The 25,997-nt window shown below is 34.4% G+C and overlaps 1 protein-coding gene across 4 annotated transcripts in view; it reads left to right on the top strand.

Moving 5' to 3' along the window:
- GSTCD (glutathione S-transferase C-terminal domain containing) overlaps positions 1-25,997 on the top strand; it is a 153,929-nt gene that overhangs the window by 13,316 nt on the left and 114,616 nt on the right. For all 4 annotated transcript variants that reach the window (XM_037154449.2, XM_037154452.2, XM_037154453.2 and 1 more), the window contains exons 4-5: positions 5,715-5,966; positions 10,129-10,222. In XM_037154449.2, coding sequence (XP_037010344.2) covers positions 5,715-5,966; positions 10,129-10,222 — 346 coding nt within the window. The remainder of the gene's footprint in view (positions 1-5,714; positions 5,967-10,128; positions 10,223-25,997) is intronic.

Here is a 25,997-nt window from a genome sequence, read left to right on the forward strand (position 1 = left end):
CATGTATTCTATGATTAAATTCTTCTGTCGACATTTATATGTAAACTAATTCTCAAAATATTTTCTTTTGTTTGCTTGTATTTTTCCTGGATCTGTACCTTTTCTTCCAGGAATTGATCTTTCTTTGCCAAAGCCTTGATGTTATCTTTGTTATATTTATTTTCCTCCTTTAAGTCATCTTGGGTTATGAAGCAGTCATTATGGTTCAGACAGTGGCTACGATGCTGAGACTTCATGCTTGTCTTCACACACAGGAGGTGATGGAGTGTAGTCCCGATGATTAGGATCAAGTTCTGGATCAGGAATCAAGGTCAGGTTACCAGGTTTGGGTCAGAAACATAGAGCTGAACCGTAAGTCAGGATATTTCATCACAGGAATAAGGCCAATGATATAAAAGAGCAGTCAGTTTTGCTAAGTCAAGGTTTGGAATGCTAGAGGTCAATGTTCAAAGAGTTATAGGGAATACCCAATTTTACTCAACATAATAAAGATGAGCAATAGCAGGTAGAATGGCTGAGGTGCTGTGTCTAACCCTGCTCTGAGCTCCTCTTCCTCTTTAGAGGATGGGCCTTTGCAGTGTTATCCCCTAATTGGCCCAGCACTTCTCTGTGGAAGGTGCCTGACCAAACCCTCTCTTCTGCGAAGTTTTCAGTATACTTTGACAGAGCTACTTAAAAGATTATTCTCCTGGAATGCAGAGAAGTTGCCATTTTATGAAATCTTTTTGTAATTTGAACACTTACAATTTAATTTCTACATTTTAACTTCTAATGCTTTGAATTCAGTTTTTTAAAGTACAACACCTAGTTATTGCAAAAGCAAAATCTTACAGAAATAGATTTTTTAGCAAAATATTAAATATCTGTTTAAGTATCCCCACTGATATAAAATTCAGGAGAGATGGGAATCTCCCTATTGGCTGACATATTGCACAAAGCGTGGATGTCATTTTTTAGTGGTTAATTTATATTTCCCATATTCTCCTCTATGCATTCGGTCCTTAAGAGTTTTCAGTTTTAACCCATCATTTGTAATCTGTAAGTAAAAAAAAGCTGTGATTATATTTCTACTTAGGTTGTTTACAGTTTTTTACCCTGCTTGTCACACTGCTCACCTATGACATAGGTGAAAGAATAGACCTAAGAAAATTATATAAAATAAGTACAAAATATTTTACATAATAAGTGATTGGAAAGTAATGCAGGAAAGCAATGCAGAGGGAGATATTTTGGATAGCTGTAACATCTTGCTTTTCTTGTTATTCAGACAAGTTTTTCTGCCCCTATTTTAAAGCTACTAGGATTTCATTTTCTACTCTTGGTACCATAATTTTTGCTACTTTTAAGAATAAGTTCTCTTGTTTTCTTGTCCTTAAATAACTCTGATATTTTTCTTTTTATAATTAATTTTATTTAGTTATTTTTCAAGTACAGTTTTTTGTCTATTTTTCCCAACCCAGCCTCCCTCGCCCCTTGCTCCCCACCTCCCTCCCATTTCCACCCCCCTTAGTTCTCGTCCCTGTGTCCTTCCTATTTGTTCCTCCAAATCCCTCCCCCTTTTTCCCCTTAACTTCCCTTCCCCCTCCCCTCTGGTCACTATCCCCTTGTTCTCTATTTCAGTGTCTTTGTTTTTTTTCCTGCTTGCTTGTTTGTTTTGTTGTTTAGCTTCCCGTTAAAGGTGAGATCATATGGTATTTGTCTTTCAGCACCTGGCCTATTTCACTCAACATAATGCTTTCCAGTTCCATCCATGTTGTTGCAAAAGGTAGCAGCTCCTTCTTTCTCTCTGCAGCATAGAATTCCATTGTGTAATTCCAAAACCAGATAGAGACACAACAAAGAAAGAAAACTTCAGGCCAATATCGCTGATGAACATAGATGCTAAAATCCTCAACAAAATATTGGCAAATCGCATCCAACAATATATCAAAAAGATCATACACCATGATCAAGTGGGATTCATCCCAGGGATACAAGGATGGTTCAATATTCACAAATCAATAAATGTAATACATCACATAAACAAAAGCAAAGACAAAAATCACATGATCATATCAATAGATGCAGAAAAAGCTTTTGATAAGGTACAACACCCATTTATGATAAAAAACAGTCAGCAAAGTGGGAATACAGGGAGCATTTCTCAAAATAACTCTGATATTTATAATGGCTTTGATCTTACCACTCAGGTAGATTTTTGAAAATATCTTTTTAAGAACAAATTTCATTTTTACTTCACATATTTTTCATTAGCCACTTCCTTGAATATATCTTCTTGAGTGTAAGGAATGTGGTTCAGTGCCTCCTGAGCTGTCTGGATATTGTAGAGCAGCCTGGCATGCTGGTTACATGGGGTGGGTGGTCTGTCCCGCAGCGTGAAACTCCTCAGTGTCTTTTACACATGGATTACTGTTATGTAACACAACTTATTTTCAGAAAGAAGGAGAGGTACCATATAGATCTAACAAATAAGAATAAATCACTATCAAGGAGAGTTAAGGAAAGGTGAGGAAATAAGAACATTTTTTATTTGATTAATGCATCATGGCTTAAGCTCAGTTCCCTTAGCACATAATTTATTTCCAGGCAATTAAAAATTTTGATGACATTTATAAACTTTCTAGCTTCTAGAGCAGCATTCAGACAGTGTTCTTCAAATTTTACTTCCATAATAAATAATATATTTTCCAATGTGATTGAACATATGCATACAAATATGCATCTTTATGTTATACTTTATATAAATATATTTACAATATAATTCACATTACTACATTCTGTGCACTTTCATATTTTCTATTTTATTTGATATGTTTTTATTACATCCTTCCATCCCCTTCCCTTTGACAACCATCATCTTGTTCTCTGTATCCATGGGTCTGTTTCTGTTTTGTTTTGTTTACTTATTTAATAGTTTTTATTAGACTCCACATATAGGTGAGATAATATGGTATTTGTCATTCTCTGTCTGACTTCACACAGCATAATGCCCTCTAGGTTCATCCATGTTTCTGCAAATGGCAAGATTTCATTCTTTTTAATTACTGCATAATATTCCATTGTACCACTTTCTTTATCCATTCATCTGTTTATCTAATGGTGGGCACTTAGTTTGCTTTCATATATTGGCTATTACTAGTAATGCTGCAATGAACACAGGGGTGCATACATCTTTTGAGTTAGTGTTTTTGTTGTCTTCAGATAAATACCCAGAGAGAAATTGGTTGGTCAAATGGCAACTCTATTTTTAATTTTTGAGGGATCTTTAACCAGCTTTCCATAGTAGCTACACTAATTTACAATTTCACCAACAGTGTACAAGGAACCCCTTTTCTCCACATCCTCACCAGCACTTATTTGTTGATTTATTAATAATAGCCATTCTAACAAGTGGGAAGTTATATTTCATTGTGGTTTTAATTTGCATTTCTCTGACAGTTAGTGATGCTGAGCATTTTTTCATATGTCTCTTGGCCACCTGTGTGTCTTCTTAAGAGAAATGTCTGTTGACATTCTATGTCTATTTTTTAATTGGATTGTTCGTAGGTTTTTTATTTATTTATTTTTTTTGGTGTTGCATTTTGGATATTGGCCCTATATCAATATATCATTTGTGAATATCTTCTCCCATTTAGTAGGGTTATTTATCATATTCTTGATGGTTTCCTTCACTGTGCAATTATTTTTTAGTTTGATATGATACCACTTGTTTATTTTTTCTTTTGTTTCACTTGCCTGAGGAGATAGATATATCTAAAAATATGTTGGTAAGAGTAATGTCAAAGATTTTATTGCCTGCATTTTCTTCTAGAAGTTTTATGGTTTTAGGTCTAACATTTAAGTCTTTAACCCATTTTAAATTTATTTTTATGTGGTGTAAGAGAGTGATCCAATTTCATTTTTTTGCATGTATCTGTCTAGTTTTGCCAACACCATTTATAAAAGAGACTGTCTGTATCACATTGTATATCCTTGCCTCCTTTGTCCTAGATTGATTGACCATATAAGTGAAGATCTATTTCTGGGTCTCTATTCTATACCATTTATCTATATATCTGTTTTAATGCCAATACCATACTGTTTTGATTATTGCATAAAATATAGTTTTGTACTGTAGTTTTATCAAGGAGCATAATACCTCCCATTTTATTCTTAGGATTTGTCTGGCTATTAGGAGTCTTTGGTGATTCCATGTAAATTTTAAGATCGGATGTTCTAATTTTGAGAAGATTGTCATTGGTATTTTAATAGAGATAGCATTGAATCTGTATATTATTTTAGATAGTGATGACATTTTTAACAACACAATCCTTCCAATACATGAGCAAGTTATTCCCTTTCGTTATTTGTATCTTGTTCAGTTTCTTTCTTTAATGTCTTATAGTTTTCAAAGTACAGGTGTTTTACCACTTTGGTTAAATTTATTCCTATTTTATACTTTTTGTTATAAATGTAAATGGGATTATCATCTTAATTTCTTTTTCCAATCTTTTATTATTGGTGTAAAAAAAGCAACAGATTTCTGTACATTGATTCTGTATTCTGCAACTCTCTGAAGTCACTTATTAGTTGCAATAGTTTTCTGGCAGAGTCTTTATGGTTTTCTATATATGGTATCATAGCATCTGCAAATAAGGAGTATTTTAATCCCTTGGGCCAGGACTTCCAATAATACCTTGAATAGAAATAGTGAAAGTGGGCACCATCTGGTTTCTGATATGTTATTTCATTTAAAAAAAATCAAAGTGGATTTCACAGTATCCTAATGACTCATTAAAAGCAGTTGGAAAAATTCATGATTATTCTTTGAAGGTAATAAATGGTTCCTTGATAATTGTTCATTCACTAAAAAGCTTGTTATTTTTTGGAAGGCAGTATTTTTTAAACATCGCTGTCTGCAAAGAGTTGAACATACCCTGCCATTATGTGCGTGCTTACTTAAACTTAAAGCCCAGTTAAAATAGAATAAGGATATGTACACATGGGAATTTTTAAAATTTATTTTCTGTGCATTCTGACTCCTGCTTTGGTACTAATTATTGCTGGATGTATTTGTAAAAATTTTCTGTAACTTGACCTTTTTACTTATCTATTCACAACCATTAATCATAATTTGTGACAGTGTAACTGTTTCTATGGAAACAACATTCAGTGCCTCACAAAGAAGCAAGTATATATTCTAATTTTTAAGGAAATGAAAGTTTGGTGGTGGTGCTAGGGAGAAAGCATCTGAGCAAGAGAAAATAAAAAGATATTAATTTACATCAGGAGTAATGGTTTCAAATCATTCTAATTTGAATAAATAAAAGCCTTTATGTGCTGTATCATAATGAAAAGAAACAAACTATTGATAAATGCAACTACTTGATGAATCTCAGGAACATAATGCTAAATAAAAAAAAAAGACACACTTTATGATTTCATTTACATGAAATTCCAGAGACACATTTGCACATGGTAAGTAAAATAGTGGTTACCAGCCCCTCACTGAGGGAGCAGAGACTTACTTTAAGTGGTCACCGGGAACTTTGTTGTGTGACTCAAGTGTTCTCGTTCTAGATGATGGTGGTAGTTGTACAACTGTACAAATGTACTAAAATTCATTGTCTAAACTATAGTAAATATATGTAAATTTTATGATGTGTGACATTACTTCAATATAGCTATCATAAACAAAAAAATATAATAATGTGCTTTGTTCTTTTCCTGCCTAGTTAATTATCTGCAAGAAACTCTCTGAAAAACTGGTAGAATTTCCACTGCTGGCTGCTTGGTACCAGAGAATTCAGGAAGTGCCAGGAGTAAAAACAGCAGCTTCTCAGTGTGGGATCCACTTTTTCCAATTACCAGAGTTGCCCAGCACCTCCGATGAGCCACATCCAAATGTAAATGAGGCCCCAGGTGTAGAGGAGCAGAATGAACCTTCGTTTATAGGAGGACCGAGACCCACTATGACCAAGTTAATGGTACTTCATTTGTTTTCATTGAAATTTTCTTTGAAAAATTCCATGTGATAATATTACCCTAACTTGTAATCATTTCTTTTATTGACATTATTTGTTATCAATTTATTTGTAGCTATCTTATATCACTTTTGGCCAATTAGTATTTTTACTAACCCTTTGCATTCACATGAGATACAGTAAACTGAAGAGTTTTAGTGTTATGTGTCCTTGGAGTCAAATAAGTCAGAATATATATTTCTAGACAGTATTTTTTAAAAATATTCAAGACACCGAGGTCATATCACACCTGGTCAAGTTTATTGTTTTTCCTGATGGTTTTTTGTTGCAAGGATTTATTTTTAAGGTTTTTAAAAAATTTTTGAAATGATGATTTAAATAAAGAAATATGAAGATGAGTATCTATTTAATTTCTAAGAATTTTCCTAAATTTAAGATTTTTAAAATTCTTTGCATTTTATTTTATTTTATTCTTTGATTATAAAACTTATAGTTTTCTCTCTTTGCAGCACGATTTGTTTCTAATAGTACTAATTGTAAAATTTTTCACTGATAGACTTTCTCTTCTCTGCCATTTCAGACACTCTACAAAACTGTTTTGCTTTTAACTAGACTATTTGAAGATTTACTTGAATAGAGAGTTCATGAAGCAATTTGAGCTGTTCATCTGAGTTGTATTTGAAAAATTATTCATTATATTTTCCTACTTAGGTTAGGAATTATTTGAGTTTTATAGTTAACAAAATTTACAGATTTAGAAAAGCATGAGGTGATTTTAGTAATGACAACAGTTCCTTATTTCTTTAGCTAAGCTTTGTTAGTCTAGTGATGGAACAATAAAAGAGCATTACAGTATATAGTTGATTTTAGAAGCTATCAAGGCATGTCCCGAGATTGATGTGCCTTGATTAGGTGGTCATAACGTTCATCCCTGGAGTGTTTTTAAATCAGTAATCATCAGGAGAGTAATCTGCTTTGTATTCAAATACTAATTTAAAAATGTTTTAACAAACCAAAAATTTGTGCTTTTAATTTATACTGAGTCTTGAAAGAAAGATTAGTCATTCAGACTTCGATATCTATGCTGTCCCAGCAGTAAAATGATAATAGGAAAGACTTTTGCATGTAATACACTTAAAATATTTAAAACAAAGGAAGATTACCTAAATTTAAATTCAGAAAAAGTTAATAATTAATTATAAAAATAAGTCATTTCATAACGATATAAAAATTGAATTTTTAACTTACAGATGATAAGTTAGTTCAGGTCCTCCAAGAAGAGTTAGAGTCCAAGACTGAGTTCGATGTGCCAGGGGCCTGCTGAAGAAAACCTCTGTGAGGAACCTGGGGAGCGGGCAGTCATGATGTAGGTTTGACCCCAGTGCAGGAGTAGGAAAGGAAGCAAGGTCGGGTCTGCAAATTCTTAGATTTAGTGTAGCTCTAAGACAGTTTTCACAAGCTAATGGAGAACCATTGAGCCTGAATTATCTGTCAGAGTGTTTCACATTTCTAAAGAATGGGTCTGCCTTAGTACCCCTGCCACTCTCTGTCACTGACTTGGGAGCAGTCCAAGGAAAGACAACACTACCAACCAGGTGACTTGGTTGCTGGTCTCAGCTTTGCCGCTACACTGTGGCCTTCAATAGTCATTAAACTGAATGATAGCAATTTCTGCATTCGTAAATTATGAGAGTATAGTAGTCATTCTGCATGATTTGTTTTTATTTTAAATCTTGTAGTTGTATAAAAATTGTGACCATACATTTATAATTCAAAAAAAAAGGAATGCTCAAATATGAAAATAAGTTAAAAATTTTATTTTATTTAACTCAAATTAGGTTGTTGATACAATATAGATATGATAAAATTTCTTTTTTTCAACAGGAAATTATTTTTGCTGCTTAATACTAGATTTCTCTCTTGACATATTTTCGAAAGGCAGTAAATATATTAAATTCATATATTATCAGAATATTGATTTTAATTACACAGTAACTTCTCACTGCTGCATAGTTGCAGTATTTTGCACTAATTGCATGCAGACACATTAAATTAGTGCTAATGGAAGTATAAAATAATAAAGTATTTCTCAGGAACACTCACAGCTCACCTTTTTTCCCCTTCTTTATTTTTTAGCACATTCCTATCTCCACAATTTTCCTTATTTTTCAGAAATTTTACATTTATTTAGTCAGTCAGTTCAGAAAATATGTATGTGTCTACTAAATACCATGCCTGGGTCCGAATATTGGATATATGAAGAAAAATATCTAACTGTTCTCTTGGTGCTTCCATTCTGGTGGGGGAAGTAAATTAAAAACACATTAGGTAATGATGAGTGCTATAAAAAGATAATGTAGGATAAGAGAGTGGAGGTGATTGGGGAGGAGTCCTTTTTAGGTAGGATGGTCAAGGGGCTTATGTGGTTAGATAAAGACATTAAGCAGATAACCTAAATGAATGGAAGATTTTTGGAGAAAGTGTTCTAGGCAGAGGATTCTACTAGTAAAAAGATCCTCAGAAAAAATCAAGAAGCCAAGTAGAGCAGTAGTTGAGTAGGGCGGGGAGCTGAGCAGGGGGTGGGGAGGGGGATGGAGAGTGTCTGCTGATGGGTATGGGGCTTCTTTTTGAGGTGATGAAATGTTCTCAACATAGATGGTAGTGATGGTTGCCCAACTGTGAATATTCTGAAACCATTGAATTGAGTGCTTTAAAGGGGTAATTTGTATGACATATAAGTTGTATGTCAATATACTTGTATTCTTAAAAGACCCTAAAATCAGAATGAGTTTGGTGCAATGAAGAATAAAAAGAAGCTCAACATGGCTAAACTAAAATAAGGAAGACAGGAGAGAGGTAAATGATGCCAGACACATAATGTGTATGTCTTTCTGGAGGCAAGTGAGTGCTCTAGACCTCTAGACCCATATAGCTATAGCTCTGCCCCAGCAGAGATAATCTTTATACTGTTACCTGTGAGACAGGAATTCACCTAGTTTTCATAAAGGAAAACAATCTCATGAACTAACATATGAGCAGGTTAATGATAGAATTCTCAGGGATTTTTCACCTGAAAAAGATATTACCAAAGATTTTAAAAAGTGCCCTTTGTGGCAGCATAGATGGACCTGGAGAACATTATGCCAAGTGAAATAAGCCAGTCAGAGAAAGACGAATACTGTATGATTGAATCCATATTTGGAATCTAATGAAAATACTAAACTAACAAGGAAAATGGGGACATACTCATAGATGGAGAGTGGGATGCGAGCTGGGGCAGGTGGTGGGGCGGAGGTTAGGGGGTGGAGGGATTGAGGATAAAGGATTCATGGACATGGACAACAGTGTGGTGATTGCCAGGGGAGGGAGTGTACAATAAGATTCATTTAAAAAATAAAGTACTGCTTCATAAGCAAAAAACAAAACAAAACAAACCATGAACTATGGATGTTTATTCTGTGGGATGTGGACCCAGAATTTGATTGGAAGGAGTCTAGGAATCATGCATATGCCATGCCACTTGTCTGCTGGTCAAATAGAGAAATGTACAACTTTTAACGTGGGAAAGAAGCCTGAGAATTTTTTGATATGTTGAAAAGTGGTCCTCATCCTTGGATATGTTGGCAACTGGTTAATCCAAAGGAATCCCTTTCTAGAGACATCGCTGGCACTCATAAGACATTGGCATCGATGATCTATTGGGATGTACACTGAAGAGGGGCTTTTCAGTCTTATAAAATATAGCTCCTAGGTATGGCAATGTCCATATATGTAAACGCAGATATTGATGGATATATGCAGAGTCGGTTTCATATCACCCCTTTGTGGATTGTTTTTTTATAAAATTTTATCCTCAGGTAGCTTTTCTCTTTGACACCCAATATATTTCTAGATAGCTCTTTACTTCTATGTATTTTCAGGTAATAATTTTTAAATACTGTATTATTACTTTTTCTTACTTCAGTGTTAAAAATAATAGAAAAATAGCTGCTGTCAAAAAGTCTCAATGTGCTATATTTATTATGTAACCCAATGTTTTGAGGAAACCTGATGACTTCATATTTATGATCTTACTTGCTAGTATAGAAAATAGAAATTAGGCCTTGTAGAATGTAATAGAATTTTATTAATTCCTCAGTTTGTAAAGGGCCTATTTCCTTTCCAGGAGAAAGGCATTGAAGCGGTGTTCTCTCCGCACCCTTGCCCTGCCTGGACCCTTGACTGGGACTGTCTTCCCGCCGCAGTGAGCCCGAAGGAAGGTGAGTCTCTTTCTGTCTTTCTTTTTTTGCCTTTAAATTTCACTCAATATGGATAGTCACTTCAAATACATCTCCTAATTCTCTAATTCTCTTTTTTTGTTATATCTAAAATTCTGATTATCCTATCCAGTGAGTTTTCATTTTATTGTTATAAAAATTTCTCATGTACACATCACTCAGATTTCATATTCTCACATGTATCTAACAGTTGTTTTATTTACTCCTTTTTTACTTTGATGAAGTATTTTGAAGCAAAGCCCAGAGAACATGTTACAGTATATAGTACACACAGCTAAAAATATTTACATGTAAAATAATCACCATGTAATTGTCACACATAATAAACATTAAAAAATGCTTTGATCATTTAATAATTACTCTATAATTATTTTCCCCAATATTTAAAACATTCTTTGAAAAAATATATAATTATAGTTAGGTTTTTAGTTAAATGTATTTTTCATTGCTAGAAATTAATTTGGTTTGTTTTTAATAATGTTTTCCTTGCTCATATTTTAATTCTTCTTTTTATAACTTTTTAAACAGTGATTCTATAGTATCTATGAAGGGAGAACCCTTAAAAATTGGAATTTATTTACAAAAAAATTGTGTGTTCTTACATGTTTAAACTGAGTCACCTTCAAAGCACTCTCCATTTGATGCAATACACCTACTGAGACTTTTTCCCCGCTGCTCAGAACAGTTTTCCAACTTGTTGATTTTGATGCCATTCAGAGCTCCTGCCATTTTTTGTTTCACCTCTCCCACAATGGCAAAATGTTTTCTTTTGAGGACTTTTTAAATCCAGGGAAACAACAAAAACAGTGATTTGCAGTGAGATTGGGTGAATAGGGAGGATGGGGTGCGGGTCATGCTGTTTTTTATCAAAAACTGTTGAACACTCAGTGGGGTATGGACAGGTACACTTGTAAATTGCCTGTCATGAAATATGTGCAAAGGCATTGAAATAGTCTTCCAAAAAATATTCGCTGAAGCTGAACACACCCTCTTACAACACCAGCTGGTACACTGATACAGATGGGTTCCTAGAACACGCTCCTAGCCGAGGAATCCTGTGCTAGGAGGGGCCTGCCCTCCAGAAGATACTCCTGGGCTTTTTGGGTCCCCTCTAGTATTTGTTATTTCTAACAGCCAAAGTCAAATCTAATTCTGCTATTTGTTATTTCTGTTGACTCTACTCCTTGTTTCTTATTTTCCTGTTATCCTGGTAATTTAAAATTGTGAATTCATTTTAGGTTATCTAAATCTGTTGGAATCTTACTGGGTTTTGTGGGGTTAGGAGAGGGGGGAGGGGGATAACAGGAAAAAGAAGGGGAAGATTGTCAAGGAACTAATATAAAGGACCCAGAGGCAAAGCCAAAGGTGGGTAGGATTGAGGGTGAGAAGTGAGGGGGGGTGTGGGTGGGGGTGGGGAGAAAGTGGAGACACTGTGCTTGACCAGTGATAAATAGAATGAAATGAAATAAAATATATTTTAAAAAATAAAATGAATATACAGATGATGAATAAGCACACAAAAAGATGTTTGGGGATGAAGGAACTATTCTATACCCTGATTGTAGTAGTATTTTTATGAATCTATACATGTATGAAAACTTGGAGAACTATACATTGACAAAAAGGCCAAAAAAATGATAATTTAAAAAATAAAATAAATATAAAAATAACATCATACTAAGTGTAAAAAGGAGCACATTCTCATAGAAAGGATTTATATTTGCTTTGCTAGGGATCTCAAGGTATTAGAATTTAAGACCATTCAGCATTAATTTTTCAGCTTGAAATTCCTTCAGCCTTTTCTATTAGGACCTGAGGTTTAAATGAACAGGTTACTATCATTTTCCTTAGCTGTTGAATAGATTTTTTAAAATACATCTTTTCATAGGGAATATAAGTTTTCAAGGTTTCTTTCTTTTTCTTAAAGAACTTTATTGAGGTAGCACTTAACATTACAAAAACCTCACTCATTTTTTTGGTTTGTTTACATCTTTTTTAACTTTTTTATTATTTTTTTAAATATTTTATTTATTCATTTTTAGAGATAGGGGAAGGGGAGGAGAAAGAGTGGGAGAGAGACATCAATGTGTGGTTGCCTCTTACGTGTCCCCTACTGGGGACCTGGCCTGCAACCCAGGCATGTGCCCTGACTGGGAATCGAACCAGCGACCCTTTGCTTCGCAGGCCAGCGTTCAGTCCACTGAGCTACACCAGCCAGGGCTAACTTTTTTTATTGTTGTTTAAGTACAGTTGTCTCCATTTTCCCCTTACTCTTCCCCTCAACCCCAGCCATCCCCACTTCCCACCTTTGATCCCTACCCACCTTTGGTTTTGTCCATGTGTCCTTTATATAAGTTCCTGACAACCCTCCCCACTTTCTCCCCTATGATCCCCTACCTCCTGTTCTCTGTTTACTGTCAGTTTGTTCTTAATTTCACTGTCTCTGGTTATATTTCACTTGCTCGTTCATTTTATTGATTAGGTTCCACTTATAGGTGAGATCATATGGCATTTGTCTTTCATTGCCTGGATTATTTCACTTAGCATAATGCTCTCCAGTTCCATCCATGCTGTTGCAAAGGGTAGGAGTTCCTTCTTTCTTTCTGCTGGATAGAATTCCATTGTGTAAATGTACCATAGTTTTTTGATCCATTCATTTTCTGATGGGCACTTAGGTTGCTTCTAGCATTTGACTATTGTAAATTGTGCTGCTGTGAACATTGGGGTGCATAGCTACTTTTGAATTGGTGTTTCAGGGTTCTTAGGGTATGATCTCAGCAGTGGAATTGCCAGGTCAAAAGGCAGTTCCATTTTTAGTTTTCTGAGGAAATTCTATAATGTTTTCCACAGTGCCTGTACCAGTCTGCAATCCCATCAGCAGTGCACTAGGGTTCCTTTTTCTCCACAATCTCACCAGCACTTGTTTGTTGATTTGTTTATGATGGCCATTTTGACCAGTGTGAAGTGGTATCTCATTGTGGCTTTAATTTGCATCTCTCTGATGGCTAGTGATGCTGAGCATCTTTTTATATGTCTCTGGGCCCTTTGTATGTCCTTCTGGAAGAAGTGTCTGTTCAAGTCCTTTGCCCATTTTTAATTAGGTTGTTCATCTCCCTGGAATAGAGTCTGTATGGTCAATTAATATTCAGAAAAGGGGGCAGAAGCAAAAATGGAGTAAAAATATCCTCTTCAAGGAATGGTGATGGGAGAGCTGGACAGCTTACATGCAAAAAAAAGAAATTCGATCACCAACTTACACCATTCACAAAAATAAATTCCAGGTGGATAAAAAAGACTTAAATATAAGTTCTGACACCATAAAAGTCCTAGAGGAGAACACAGGCAGGAAAATCTCAAATATTCCACACAGTAATATTTTCACCAATATGTCCCCTAGAGCAAGGGACATAAAGGAAAGAATAAACAAATGGAATCTCATCAAAATAAAAAGCTTCTGCATGGCTAAAGAAAACAGCATTAAAATGAAAAGAGAACCAACCATATGGGAAAGCATATTTGCAAATATGCTTTCTGACAAGGATTTGATCTCCAAAATATATAAGGAACTCAAAGTTTGTTTGTAGTGATATTACCTCCAGTTCTCACTGTGCTGTGTAGGAATCAAGGATTAGTTTCTCTTTGTCTTACTGTCAAAGCCTAGATTCCTACTATTAGCAAAACCCTCCAGGCAGCTGTGGTATCAGTTCAAGGTTATTGCACCGCTTTTGAGTTTCTTACCCTTTTTAAAGCTCTTACCGATTTTTCTTACTCTCAGGAATCCAGTTAGACATGTAAAGGATGACTATTGAAACTTAAGTATCATACTAAGTATTCTTATGTGGGGTACTTTTTTATATCTCAATGTTCTATATATTTCATTGTTCATGTATTTTTTACTTTTGTACTAAGCCAAATATAACTTCATTTTCAAATGTCCTTTGTAATCATCGGCCTTTCTTACCCTCTTCTTTGACACTTCCTAATGTTGCCTGAATCTCACTGATCCATTCTGTTCTTTCAATCAAAGAAATATTTTGGAATCTTTCAAAATGGGAAAAGATTATGTTGGGCAGTTAAAAACTCTATATCAAAGATATTATATAAAATAAAATTTATTTTGGGGTCTTTTATTAAATATATGGAAAATAGTAACTAATGACTGTTAATGTTTTAATTATAAACATATTTTTAAGATTTTATTTATTTATTTTTAGAGAGGTGAAGGGAGGGAGAAAGAGAAGGAGAGAAACATCAGTGTGTGGTTGCCTCTGGCGAATCCCTTAATGGGGACCTGACTCACAACCCAGGCAGGTGCCCTGAGTAGGAGTCCAACTGGTGACGCTTTGGTTCACAGGCCAGCACTCAATCCACTGAGCCATACCAGCCAGAGCTAATTATAAATGTTTTTGACATGTTGAAAACTTTAAATGTTTGAAAACATTTTACAAAGAACTTACACGACTCCACTCTAAGAAGACACCCAACCCAATTAGAAAATGGGAAAAGGACTTGAACAAACACTTCTCCAAGGAGGACATACAGAACATTCAGAGACACATGAAGAGATGCTCAATATCATTAGCTATCAGAGAGATGCAAATTAAAACCACAATGAGATACCACTTTACACCAGTCAGGATGGCTATCATAAACAAAGCAACAAACAACAAATGTTGGAGGGGTTGTGGGGAAAAGGGGTCCTTAGTTCACTGTTGGTGGGAGTGCAGACTGGTACAACCATTATGGAAAACAGTATGGATTTTTCTCAGAAAAATAAAAATCGACCTGCCTTTTGACCCAGCAATTCCACTGCTGGGATTATATCCTAAGAATCCTAAAACATCCATTTCAAAGAACCTATGCACCCCAATGTTCATAGCAGCACAATTTACAACAGCCAAGAGTTGGAAGCAACCTAGGTGCCCATCAGTAAATGAATGGATCCAAAAATTGTGGTACATATACACAATGGAATTCTATGCTGCAGAGAGAAAGAAGGAGCTACTACCCTTTGCAACAACATGGATGGAACTGGAAAGCATTATGCTGAGTGAAATAGGCCAGGTGCTGAAAGACAAATACCATATGATCTCACCTTTAACAGGAAGCTAAACAACAAAACAAACAAGCAAGCAGAAAAAAAAAACCCAAAAAACAAAGACACTGAAATAGAGAACAAGGGGATAGTGACAAGAGGGGAGAAGGAAGGGAAGTTAAGGGGAAAAAGGGGGAGGGATTTGGAGGAACAAATAGGAAGGACACAGGGACGAGAACTAAGGGGGGGGAGGAAATGGGAGGGAGGTGGGGAGCAAGGGGCGGGGGAGGCTGGGATGGGAAAAATAGACAAAAAAAACTGTACTTGAAAAATAACTAAATAAAATTAAAATTAAAAAAAAAAAGAAAAGATTAAGTATTCATTCTCTTTGTAATTGGATTTTATATACTCTTTAATTATAGTATAGATTTTGAACAGATTAAACCTATTGTTTACTATAGCTTATTACATAAAAATCAGCCTTTCATTAATATTTATAAAGAAATGAAAATAGAATTTTATAAATACCACAGGTTTTGCTTATCCATAATTATTAATTTACTATGAGGCCAAAATAACATTTTTACTTATTTATATGAGCAATCAATTGACTCAGGAATATGACATTAATCATTCATGTCTGGTTGTTTTACTGGTTAGAAGTGCATATCTAATGGGGTTTATGGAATTAATCACTCATTATATTCTTATAAATGGATCACCTTGTTTGTATAGATATGAAAAAGGTGAAGTTATCACAGAAAAGAGACACAGTATAATCACATTTCATTTACTGTTTCCTAAAAAATTATAGTCTTGTTAAACTAAGCCAGAATTATGGCATTTTTACTTTCTGTTTTCAGTTCTGCATTTAAAATATCACATGATAATAGAATTTTTGTGAAATGAAATTATTATACTTGGGGGTGTGGAGGTCACCATGAAAGCCATGACTCATCTTCTGGTACTTTCTGTTAGGGGCAACTGAATTGTGGTAAACTATTTTTGCACTTGGTTCATTCAGCTATTGCAAAGACTGACTCCTTCTGTGGAATTCATTGAATTTCATCGAGATTGTAAAAAATCATTCTCTTTACTAACAGAAGCTGCATTATACACTCATGGAGTCTAATATATTTCCTAAGCTTGTCTAATTTTCTATCCTCTGCTCTTACCCATTTTTCTGTCTACATCTTATATATCATTTCTCAAACACTCCAATCTTTTCCTCTATGACCCATACTTACTATCTTATATGTTCACTTTTGTTTTTCCTCCAGCTTTGCATATTCTTCTTTCTACTTTCCATCTTGTAGAAACTGTGCTCATCTCTTAAGGACCACTCAGACACTGCTTCCTTCACTGAACCTTCTTTGCGGGTTATGAAGTCTGCCTGCCTGAGTTTAAAACCTGGACTACTAACTAGCTACATAAGCTGTACCCAAATTCTCAACCTCTCTATGCCTCAATTGCCTCATCAGTAGAATGGGGATAATACTGCCTTTTTTATAAGTTTGTTGGTATAGTCAATGAATTAATACAGGGTGGGATAAAAGTAGGTTTACAGTTGTGACTTCATGAAACAGAATATTTCTAATATTATTATTTATAAATTATTGTATTATTTTCCATATGAGCCACCATAAGTCTACTTTGCCCGACCGTGTATATAAAGCACTCAGTATAGTGCCTACTTTAACATTTTACATTAATAGTAAGTGTTAAATAATACTAATACTGTAGTCAAAGTTTATTACTCCCTTTCAGCATTCCCTTAGCACCCTTTATACTTCATTTTTGGTACTTATAGTGTGTACTTCACTTACATTATGATTACTAATATGCGTGTTTCCCTTTTCCAGTAGACTGTGAACTCTTTGAACACAGAATTTCTATATATAAGTACTTAATACATTTTTATTAAATTGAATTGAGACTATATATCTTTTTTAATCTTTCCAAATTTGTTTTAAACAAATAACTTTTAAAATTCTTTGTCTCATATAAATTTAACAGGCTAAAATAACAGAGATTATTATATATCTATGTCTGTTATCTATATATATTGAACAACATGAGTATATACCATAGGGTAAGTGGAGGCAGTCTGGCTTCCTCGCTTAGGTGCTGGGCAACTAAGGGAAGCAGTGTTCCCATAGCCTCGGAGGGGCCTGATAACCAGTGTTCTCATAGCCTTGAGACTGGGTCTGATAAACTATTCCCATAACATGAAGTGGGCTCACATGTGAGCCCATGTATTTGCTTATTTGTTCAGTTCTACCATATATGAACAATAATTTCAAAATTGCTATATTCAGAATCACTGTATTTTCTCTATGAAAAAAACACAACTGCTAAGTTGAATGCTAGATTGTTAACAGTGATTTTCATGTTTGAATTGAGGGTATATAGTCACAGTTCTTATGTAGATAGCCGTGATCAGATGGTTCTGTATAAGAGAAATGATAAAAGTGAGGCACAAAGGGTTTATGTTAATATTAATTATGTCCAATGATAGAAAATCTTCAACCATCAGTTTCCTACTGCCTGAGATGATCTAGGCAGTTGTATACTCCACTATTTGTCCTCAAATAACAGTGATTTCCTACTCTAATTAGCTAGAGTAAATAACGTGTGAGCCTAAGGATTCCCTTTTAAGTTCCCGGGCAACTCTGTTTTGCCCCATGACTATTTGCCTTCTGAGTATGAAGGTGGAAATGGATCTAGTCTTTTGCCTTGAGATCTAGAATACAGCCACTCATTTAACACAATATGTCCCTTTGGTCTTCTCTGTTCTCCAGGAGTTTTTAGGTGTCAGATTCTTGTATTAGGAGTTGCTCCTAGCCCAGAATAATCATGTCATTATATAGGAGTGGGGAGAGTCAGAAGTTGACCTTATAGAAAATAAAGGAGACAATAAGAGGCTTAGTTATTGTTATAGTTACAATCTGTTTTATTCTTATAGTCAAAGTTTCACTGTTTCAGAAATGTGGCCCGATTAGGTATATTCAAGCCCTTGGATTTGCTTCTGAGCTATGTGAGAGCCCCACCTCTGAGGGAGACCGATATTGAGGTAGTGCACAAAAACTTTCAACTTCACTGCCTATTTACCCTCACCCTCTGCTACTCAGTATAGAGCATATGCTTATTAGTTGAGATAAAAAGAAACATATTTAATGGAACAGTTTTACTAGGAGATTGGGCTTTAAAGCCAGTAGATTTTATTTGCTTGTGATAGACATGTAGGAGCAATTAGAATAAGAATTACAAACTGGCATGCCCTAATACCTTTTATATAAATCATTGATTGACTTTATGGTTCTAAGGAAATGCATACTTTTTCAATTCTAGGTGCATATTATGCTCTCTTAGTATCAAGATATTTTCTTTTTATCAACTTTTAAACATTTAAAGCCTTATCCTGGTAAGGATCATTTGTATAAATAATACAGTTTTCTATTATTTGCCTTTTGTATGATATTTGCAGTTGAAAAGAATGAATTGGTCTTTAACATTAGGAAAATATAGAAGAGAAGATAGTGATATATGATATAACAATTGGCCTCACGCAAAGTCTGTGCCCTCACCCTACCCCCTGGTTGTACACGCCATAACCCAGCAGGTTCACCTTCATTTTCTCTTTCAGCAGAAGGGATTTGGGTAAGCAAGGGAAGAACATGGTCAAGGTCTTTGGAGAGAGTTGGATGTAAGGTGGACAGTGGAAGGACTAACCTGAGCCTGTTCCCCAACAGTGATTTATTTCTTAAAGATTTCTTACCAGCCCTCTGGGACATCGTAAATAGCATTATTTGTTGCTATTTGTCCTATAAGGCTAGGGATGCTAAAAGTTCACCATAACAACAATTGTCTCACCCACAATATAAGTAGTGCCCTCCTTTGGGGAATCTAAAACATAAAAGCTTGTTTTAGGGAGCAGGTAGGGTGTAAGGATGCTTCATTGTCCTAAACCATTGCTTTTCAAACTAGGACATCCATCAGAATCATTTGGAATGCTTGGTAAACCAGATTGCTGGGCCCAACCCCAGAGCTTCTCCAATAGTCTGAGATGGGGCCCAGAATTTGCTTTTCTAAGAAGTATCTGGCTAGTGCTGCTGCTGTTTTGGGGACCAAACGATGTAACTGACAGAGTGCATGATTCAGCTGTTTTGATTTCAGACTTTTGCCACAAAAATGAGATCAACAACAAGATTAAAGTTCTCTGAATTTTTTCTCTATAACCTAAAAAAAATTTTTGTTGCTTTTAGCATGAGGTACATCAAACATTAGAGCTTGTACATGCCTTTGAACCATTTGGTAACAATGAAAACTTCTGCTTCAAGTTAATTATGCTAGCAAACATGAATGGAAATACAAGTATCTTAATAATGTAAATAAAAATAACTCAGTAACTTTTTTTCTGAAATACAAGTCTCAGAGTCCTTTTTTTCCTAGTTTACCACACTAGAGAAGACTAAAAAATTACATATTTGTCTTCTGAACTTTTAACAAGTTGTCCTCTGATGAAAAATGTAAGAATATAATCTGCCCAGCATTCTTTTATTTATACTGAATAACTTTATGTTATAAGCTGTTATATTTTGAAGATTTTGGCAAAATACTAAAAGCACACAAAGAGAATGAGATCAAAAGTTTCTCTATTCTTCACTTTTCTGGGGGAAAAATTTAAACATAAATGTTTTTCATTTCTCTAAGTTATATTTAGCCGTGTAATCCAAAACCTGACCATATTAGACTCAAAACTCTACACACTTACAACTATTTTCCCTTTTTACAAGGATGAGGTTTTCGCAAGCATTTTGGTGCTTTACCAAAAAGTAACAGAATCTTTTATCTAAGTTGCATTTTAATCTGAAATTAAAAGCCTCTAGAAGATAGTATATATAAACAGAATTTGTATTAAATGGTTTAAACGATAAGAAGATTAGGAAGGACTAGTTTGTTATAGGCTTAGTGGGACTCATGATTTGGTGCCAACACACATACACATACACACACACACACACACACGGGCATGCAGATAGATGATGGATTGATGGATAGATGATAGAAAGATAATGTATATACTATATTATTGCATTGTGTATATGAATGATACAAAGCAGAGCACATGTAAAATTCATGTCCTAGTAGAAAGTTAGAGAAGTCAGTGAGACTAGTAGTAGAATGAATTGAAACTGGGAGAGAGGTGGGTAAAATTTTAATAGGAAAATTCTTCCAATTACTATAGTGTTAGACATTCCTTATATGAAAATGCTGGTCTTTTGTACAATACTAATTAATTATACTTGGAAATCAAGAGAGTACTGGTAATAAGAATATTTTTATTCAAGTTTTAGGGAGTAATCATTGGGTGAATTTTTTTCATTAAAGAAGTAATGTACTCTGTTGTGATCTTTATTGAAGAGGAAGGTAACGTAAAGAGGTAGGCAAGTAGTAGAAAGGTATTTTTCTTTTCTTTTTTTTTTTATTTAGTAGGTTTATTGGGATGATGTTAGTAACATTACATAAGTTTCAAGTGTACAGTTCTATAACACATCATCTGTGCATCGCATTGTTCGCTTACCACCCACAGTTTGGCCTCTCTCCACCACTATAAATTTGACTCCCTTTACCCTTCTTGTCCTCTCCCCAACCAACTTTCCCCTCCGGTGACCACCCATATGTCCTCTGTGTCTATGAGTTTATTCGTCTGGTTTCTTTATGCCTTTGTTGGTTTCTGTTTTATATCCCACATGTGAGTGAAATCATATGGTTCTTGTCCTTTTCTATCTGATTTATTTCACTTAGCATGATATGGTCAAGATCCATCCATTTCTTGCAAATGGCCATATGTTATCCTTTCTTATGGTTGCATAGTATTCCATTGTATAAATGTACCACATCTTCTTCATCTAAAAATCTATCAAAGGACATTTAGGTTGTTTCCATGTCTTTGTCACTGTGTATGCTGCTGCAATGAACATTAGGTATGCATGTATCTTTATGGACAAATATTTTTAAATTTGGGGATATTTGCCCAGAAGAGAGATTGTTGGGTCATATGGTAGCTCTATTCTTAATTGTTTGAGGAATCTCCATACTGTTTTCCAAAGTGGCTGTTTGAATTTACATTCTCAATAGTGGTGTATGAGAATTACATTTTTTCCACAACCTCTCTAACAGTTGTTATTTCTTATCTTGTTGATAATAGGCATTCTAACAGGCATGAGGTGGTATTTCATTTTGGTTTTGATTTGCATTTTCCTGAAAGCAGAGTTGAGCATTATTTTACATACTGTTGGCCATTTGTATATCTTCTTGGGAAAAGTGTTCATTTCATCCTCTGTCCATTTTTTAGTATTGATTTTGTTGCTGTTGTTCATATGTATCAGTTCTTTATATAGTTTAGATATTAGCTCCTTCTTTGAGGTAGTGTATGCAAATATCTTCTCTCATTTGGTTTCTTGACTTTTTGTTTTCTGGATGGTTTTTTTTTTAGTTTGTATTTATGTTTTTTAGTGTTGCTTTATTCATGTGAAATTTTAAAATATTTAAGTGTCTTCACATGAAATGTTAAATGTTTAAATGAAAAGGAACCAAGAAATGCACAATTTTATGTTCATTGTATAGAAATAATACTTTGTTCTTTAGGCATTTAAGCCTTTTTAAAATTTAAACCTTAAAAATTTTAAATCTTTTAAAATGTCATATGAAGTAGCACTTAAATAATTTAATCAGATTCTCCTTGAGTTTCTCTAGGTTTAATACAGTATTTATCAAAATCTCAACAACATATTTTTGTAGATCTAAGGAGGTTTATTGTAAACTTTTTGTATAAAAAGAATTTTAAAAAGAATAATAAATTAGAATCACTCTACTCAATCTTAAGACTTACTGTATATCTATAGTAATTGGAGAGACAGACATAGATTACTAGAACAGAATATATAACCTACAAAATAGCATAAAAGCAACTCAACAAAAGAAAGACAATCTTTTCAACAAATATTTCTGTATCTATCAGACCCAGTAAATAAATATCTAAATTTCAAACCTTATATAAAAGCTAACTCAAAATGGATCATGGATTTAAATGTAAAATTTAAAACTGTAAAATTTTAGTAGAAAATGTAAAAAAATGTAGACTGGCTTTGAGAGCTGGGGATAGAAAAAGTTTCCACATATGACGCCAAAAGTAGAGTCTTTTTAAAAAGTCTTGATAAATTGGATTTGATCAAAATGAAAACTGTTTTCTCACAAAGAGTCTGTTAAGAGGATGATAAAACAAGTTAAAGACTAGAAGAACATTTTTTCAAATCATAAATGTATGCAAATCTGACTTGCTGGGATCTGGTATATATAAAGAACTCTGAGAAGTTGACAGTAAAAAAAAAAGGAATCTGATTAGAAAGTGGACAAAAGACATGAACAGACATTGTACCAAAGAAGATACAGTTGGCACATATGCACATGAAAAAAGTTTTCTCCTTGTTAACTGTCAGGGAAATGTAAATTGAACTAGGAAGATATACTACACACCTAGTAGGATGACTAAAATAAAAAAGTAATAGCACCAAATATTGATGAAACTGTTGAGAAATCAACTGAATCGTTGATTTCATACAAAACTGCACATACAGTTACCAGAAGACTGAGCAATTGCACAGCTGGGCATTTAGCCCGGAGAAGTGAAGACATATTCCTATAAAAACCTGCACGTGAATGTTCATAGAAACTTTATTTTTAATAGCCTCAAACTAGAAACAAGCCAGTGTCTTTTATGGGTGAATGATTAAACAAATTCTGGTGTGTCCATCCTATAGAATACTGTTCAGCAATTAAAAAATGAACTACTGATACTTATAACAATTTCAAGACATCTCCAGGGAATTATGATAAATGAAAAAAGCCATCTCAGAAGGTTACCTATACTGTGTGGTTGCATTTATTTAATACTCTCAAAATGATAAAACCAGAGAGGAGAAGAAAAGATTAATGGTTGTCAAAGAGTAGTGATGCTACTGTAATTCCAACTGTGCAGCAATAACACACCTTGTGTTATCAAGGCAAAAACTGGTGAAAACTGAGCAAGGTCTGTCAACAGCATATTGTACTAACAATAATTTTGTCTGGTTTTGATATTATACTACAGTTATATAAGATGTCATCATCAGGGAAACTAGGTGAAGGTTTCAGGGGTCTCTACATACTATTTTTGCAACTTTCTCTGAGTTTATAATTATTGAGAAATAAAATGTTTAAAAATACAATTTAAATAGAAATATTGTAAACGATCAAGAAAGTAAAGAATATTGAAAGTTTTCTCAGCTCTTTTCAAAAATATTTATCAGAAAGCTGGAGATCACTTACAAATCAAATGATAGTTTGATCCAAGGTAAGAACTTCAAAAATATCTTAATATATTTCCTTTGTAAAGAATAGCAATGTAATGCTGATATATATAGATAAACATTTATTTTCACTTTCAGTAGTCCATTTCACAGGTTGCTATTCTCAAACACCCGGAAAAATTAAGGAAGTCAAATTGACATAACATGATTTAAGTTTCTTTATATCAATATTGTTTCAAAATAGTGATTAGTATGATCTAAGAATAGCTGTTAATCTTGGCTGATAGTTTGCTCTGGGGCCCCTGCTCTGCAGCAGAAAACTTCAAGACTCATTGAGAATGTCTCAGTGTTATATAGTGGTGTGCAAAGGTAGGTTTACAGTTCCGAGTTCCAGAAACAGAGTTTATTCTTGTATTTTTATTTATTCATTATTATATTCTTTTCCATCCGAACAACTGTAAACCCACTTTGTGCACCCTCTATGTTGTGGTGATGTGAATGTTGTATTCATGGGAAGTTGAAACAGTTCTTTCATACTGAGAGCTGAGCAGTGTCCGACTTCAGTTACATACTTGCATGTCAAGGTCCTGAAAGGTAGAACTGAGTGTTTTGCTCTTTCAAAATGGTTGAGTGAATGAGTTTATTTTGAACTTTACATCAGCTCAGGTGTGGAAATGACACCGTTATATAACATTGTACTGCTAACTAAATCATCTAGAACTCAATTTGCTGTAGAAAAGACCTAAAATGGGTAACAAAATTAAATTCAAATTTAATTACTTCAAAGCCCTCAAGACTAAAATAAGTGCAGGATCCATCTCTACCACAGGGCCAGCAATTCTCTGCTATGTGGAGCACTGGTAAAATGGTCTCCCAGTGTTGGTACCTTAAATCCACATGGCACTGGGCTTACTGGGCTGCTTTTTTTTTCCCCCTTCCTTCTGCTTTTATTCCATGAAACCGGATTATCTTCTTAGAAAAATACAATGCCTTTACATTTTTTTTAAAGTATACTTAACTCTGGCATGTGATTAAAGACGAAAAGCTTAAAGTCTCTTTTTTTCTCTCTCTTGGAGTTAGACTTGTAGTAATGCTACCCAGCATTATGCTGTGCTTTGCTCCACCCGCTAGGGTTAGACTTCAGGAACTGTATTTATAGACCAGGTTTCTAAGCACTCTGCGAGCAGGGCTCTTGATGACTGATTACCAAGAAAGGTTTTAATGGCTAGTTTATCTAGCATGTATTATGTAGAATCTTCTCAGAGTATTGCTTTTTAAAGCAAAATAAAAGTATTTGAAATGAGAAGTGTCTACATGATTATATGAATTTATGTGAAGTTTATTTCAATTAGTTCATATGTAGGGTGAATAAATATTTGGAATGTTTCTGCCTGTATACAAATGGAAAATTGAGAATTTATTGAACAATCAAGGATATTTGGGTCTGTTTCTAACTCTGCTCAATCATTTATTATATCACTAGGCAAGTTTGAAGTTACCATGGTTTAGTTTTAAGAATATTACAAATTTCCTAATAAGAAACCTGAATCATTGATTCAAGAGTAAATATTGTTAAGTATTAGTATGTTTCAGAGAATGAATTGCTTCAAAAGGTTGAAAGAGGATTTATGTAACAAAACACTTATTTCTGAAAACCAGCATTGGGCAAGGGCCCTAATTTCCTCAATTTATGTTGAAATGTAGTTGGGGTGGGGCCATCTTAATTTAGCGAGACCTTTCTGGTGAGCAGACCTGGAGCATCATTCTAGGGCTACTGTGTTTCTAATCGCACCCACATTCTCTCAGGACTGGAGATTTGCACCCAGTTTAAGATAAGACTTTTCCTAAGAATTTCTTTCACCTTTATTTCTTTATTAGTTTTTCCAATGATTCCAGTGATCACGGTTATTGGATACCACAAAAACAGTGTTTCATATTTTAGAACAAGGTTGCTGCAGATGAAAATTCAGAGATTTTTACATTAAATATTAATGATTGAATTTTCAATAAGTACCCATTTTAAGTGGAATAAACCTTACTGCTTGTGTCATCCAGAGGCAGGGAAGAATGGGAAATCTTTTCTCTAAAACGAAGATATCTGCAGTAAAGTGGTTTGTTCCAGCCTTTAACATCATTTCTGATGAAGGCAAATGGACAAACAGCCCAAAACACTTGCAGCTCTTTGCAGAGTTATATGGAAACCATACATAACTGCTCTGAAAGCCCTGAAAGGTGACTTCTGTTTATACTTAATGCAAAACCAGCCCTCTATTAATTCCACTTTGTACATTTGCAAAAAGGGGTTTCCTCATATAATTTAGCTCCTGGATTGCCTTTCCATGCTACTTTTCAATATTTCACACTAAGTAAC

The sequence above is a fragment of the Artibeus jamaicensis genome, unplaced genomic scaffold (genome assembly GCF_021234435.1).
Source record: "Artibeus jamaicensis isolate MK-2021 breed Jamaican fruit bat unplaced genomic scaffold, CSHL_Jam_final scaffold_3222, whole genome shotgun sequence".
In the NCBI taxonomy this organism is placed as follows: domain Eukaryota; kingdom Metazoa; phylum Chordata; class Mammalia; order Chiroptera; family Phyllostomidae; genus Artibeus; species Artibeus jamaicensis.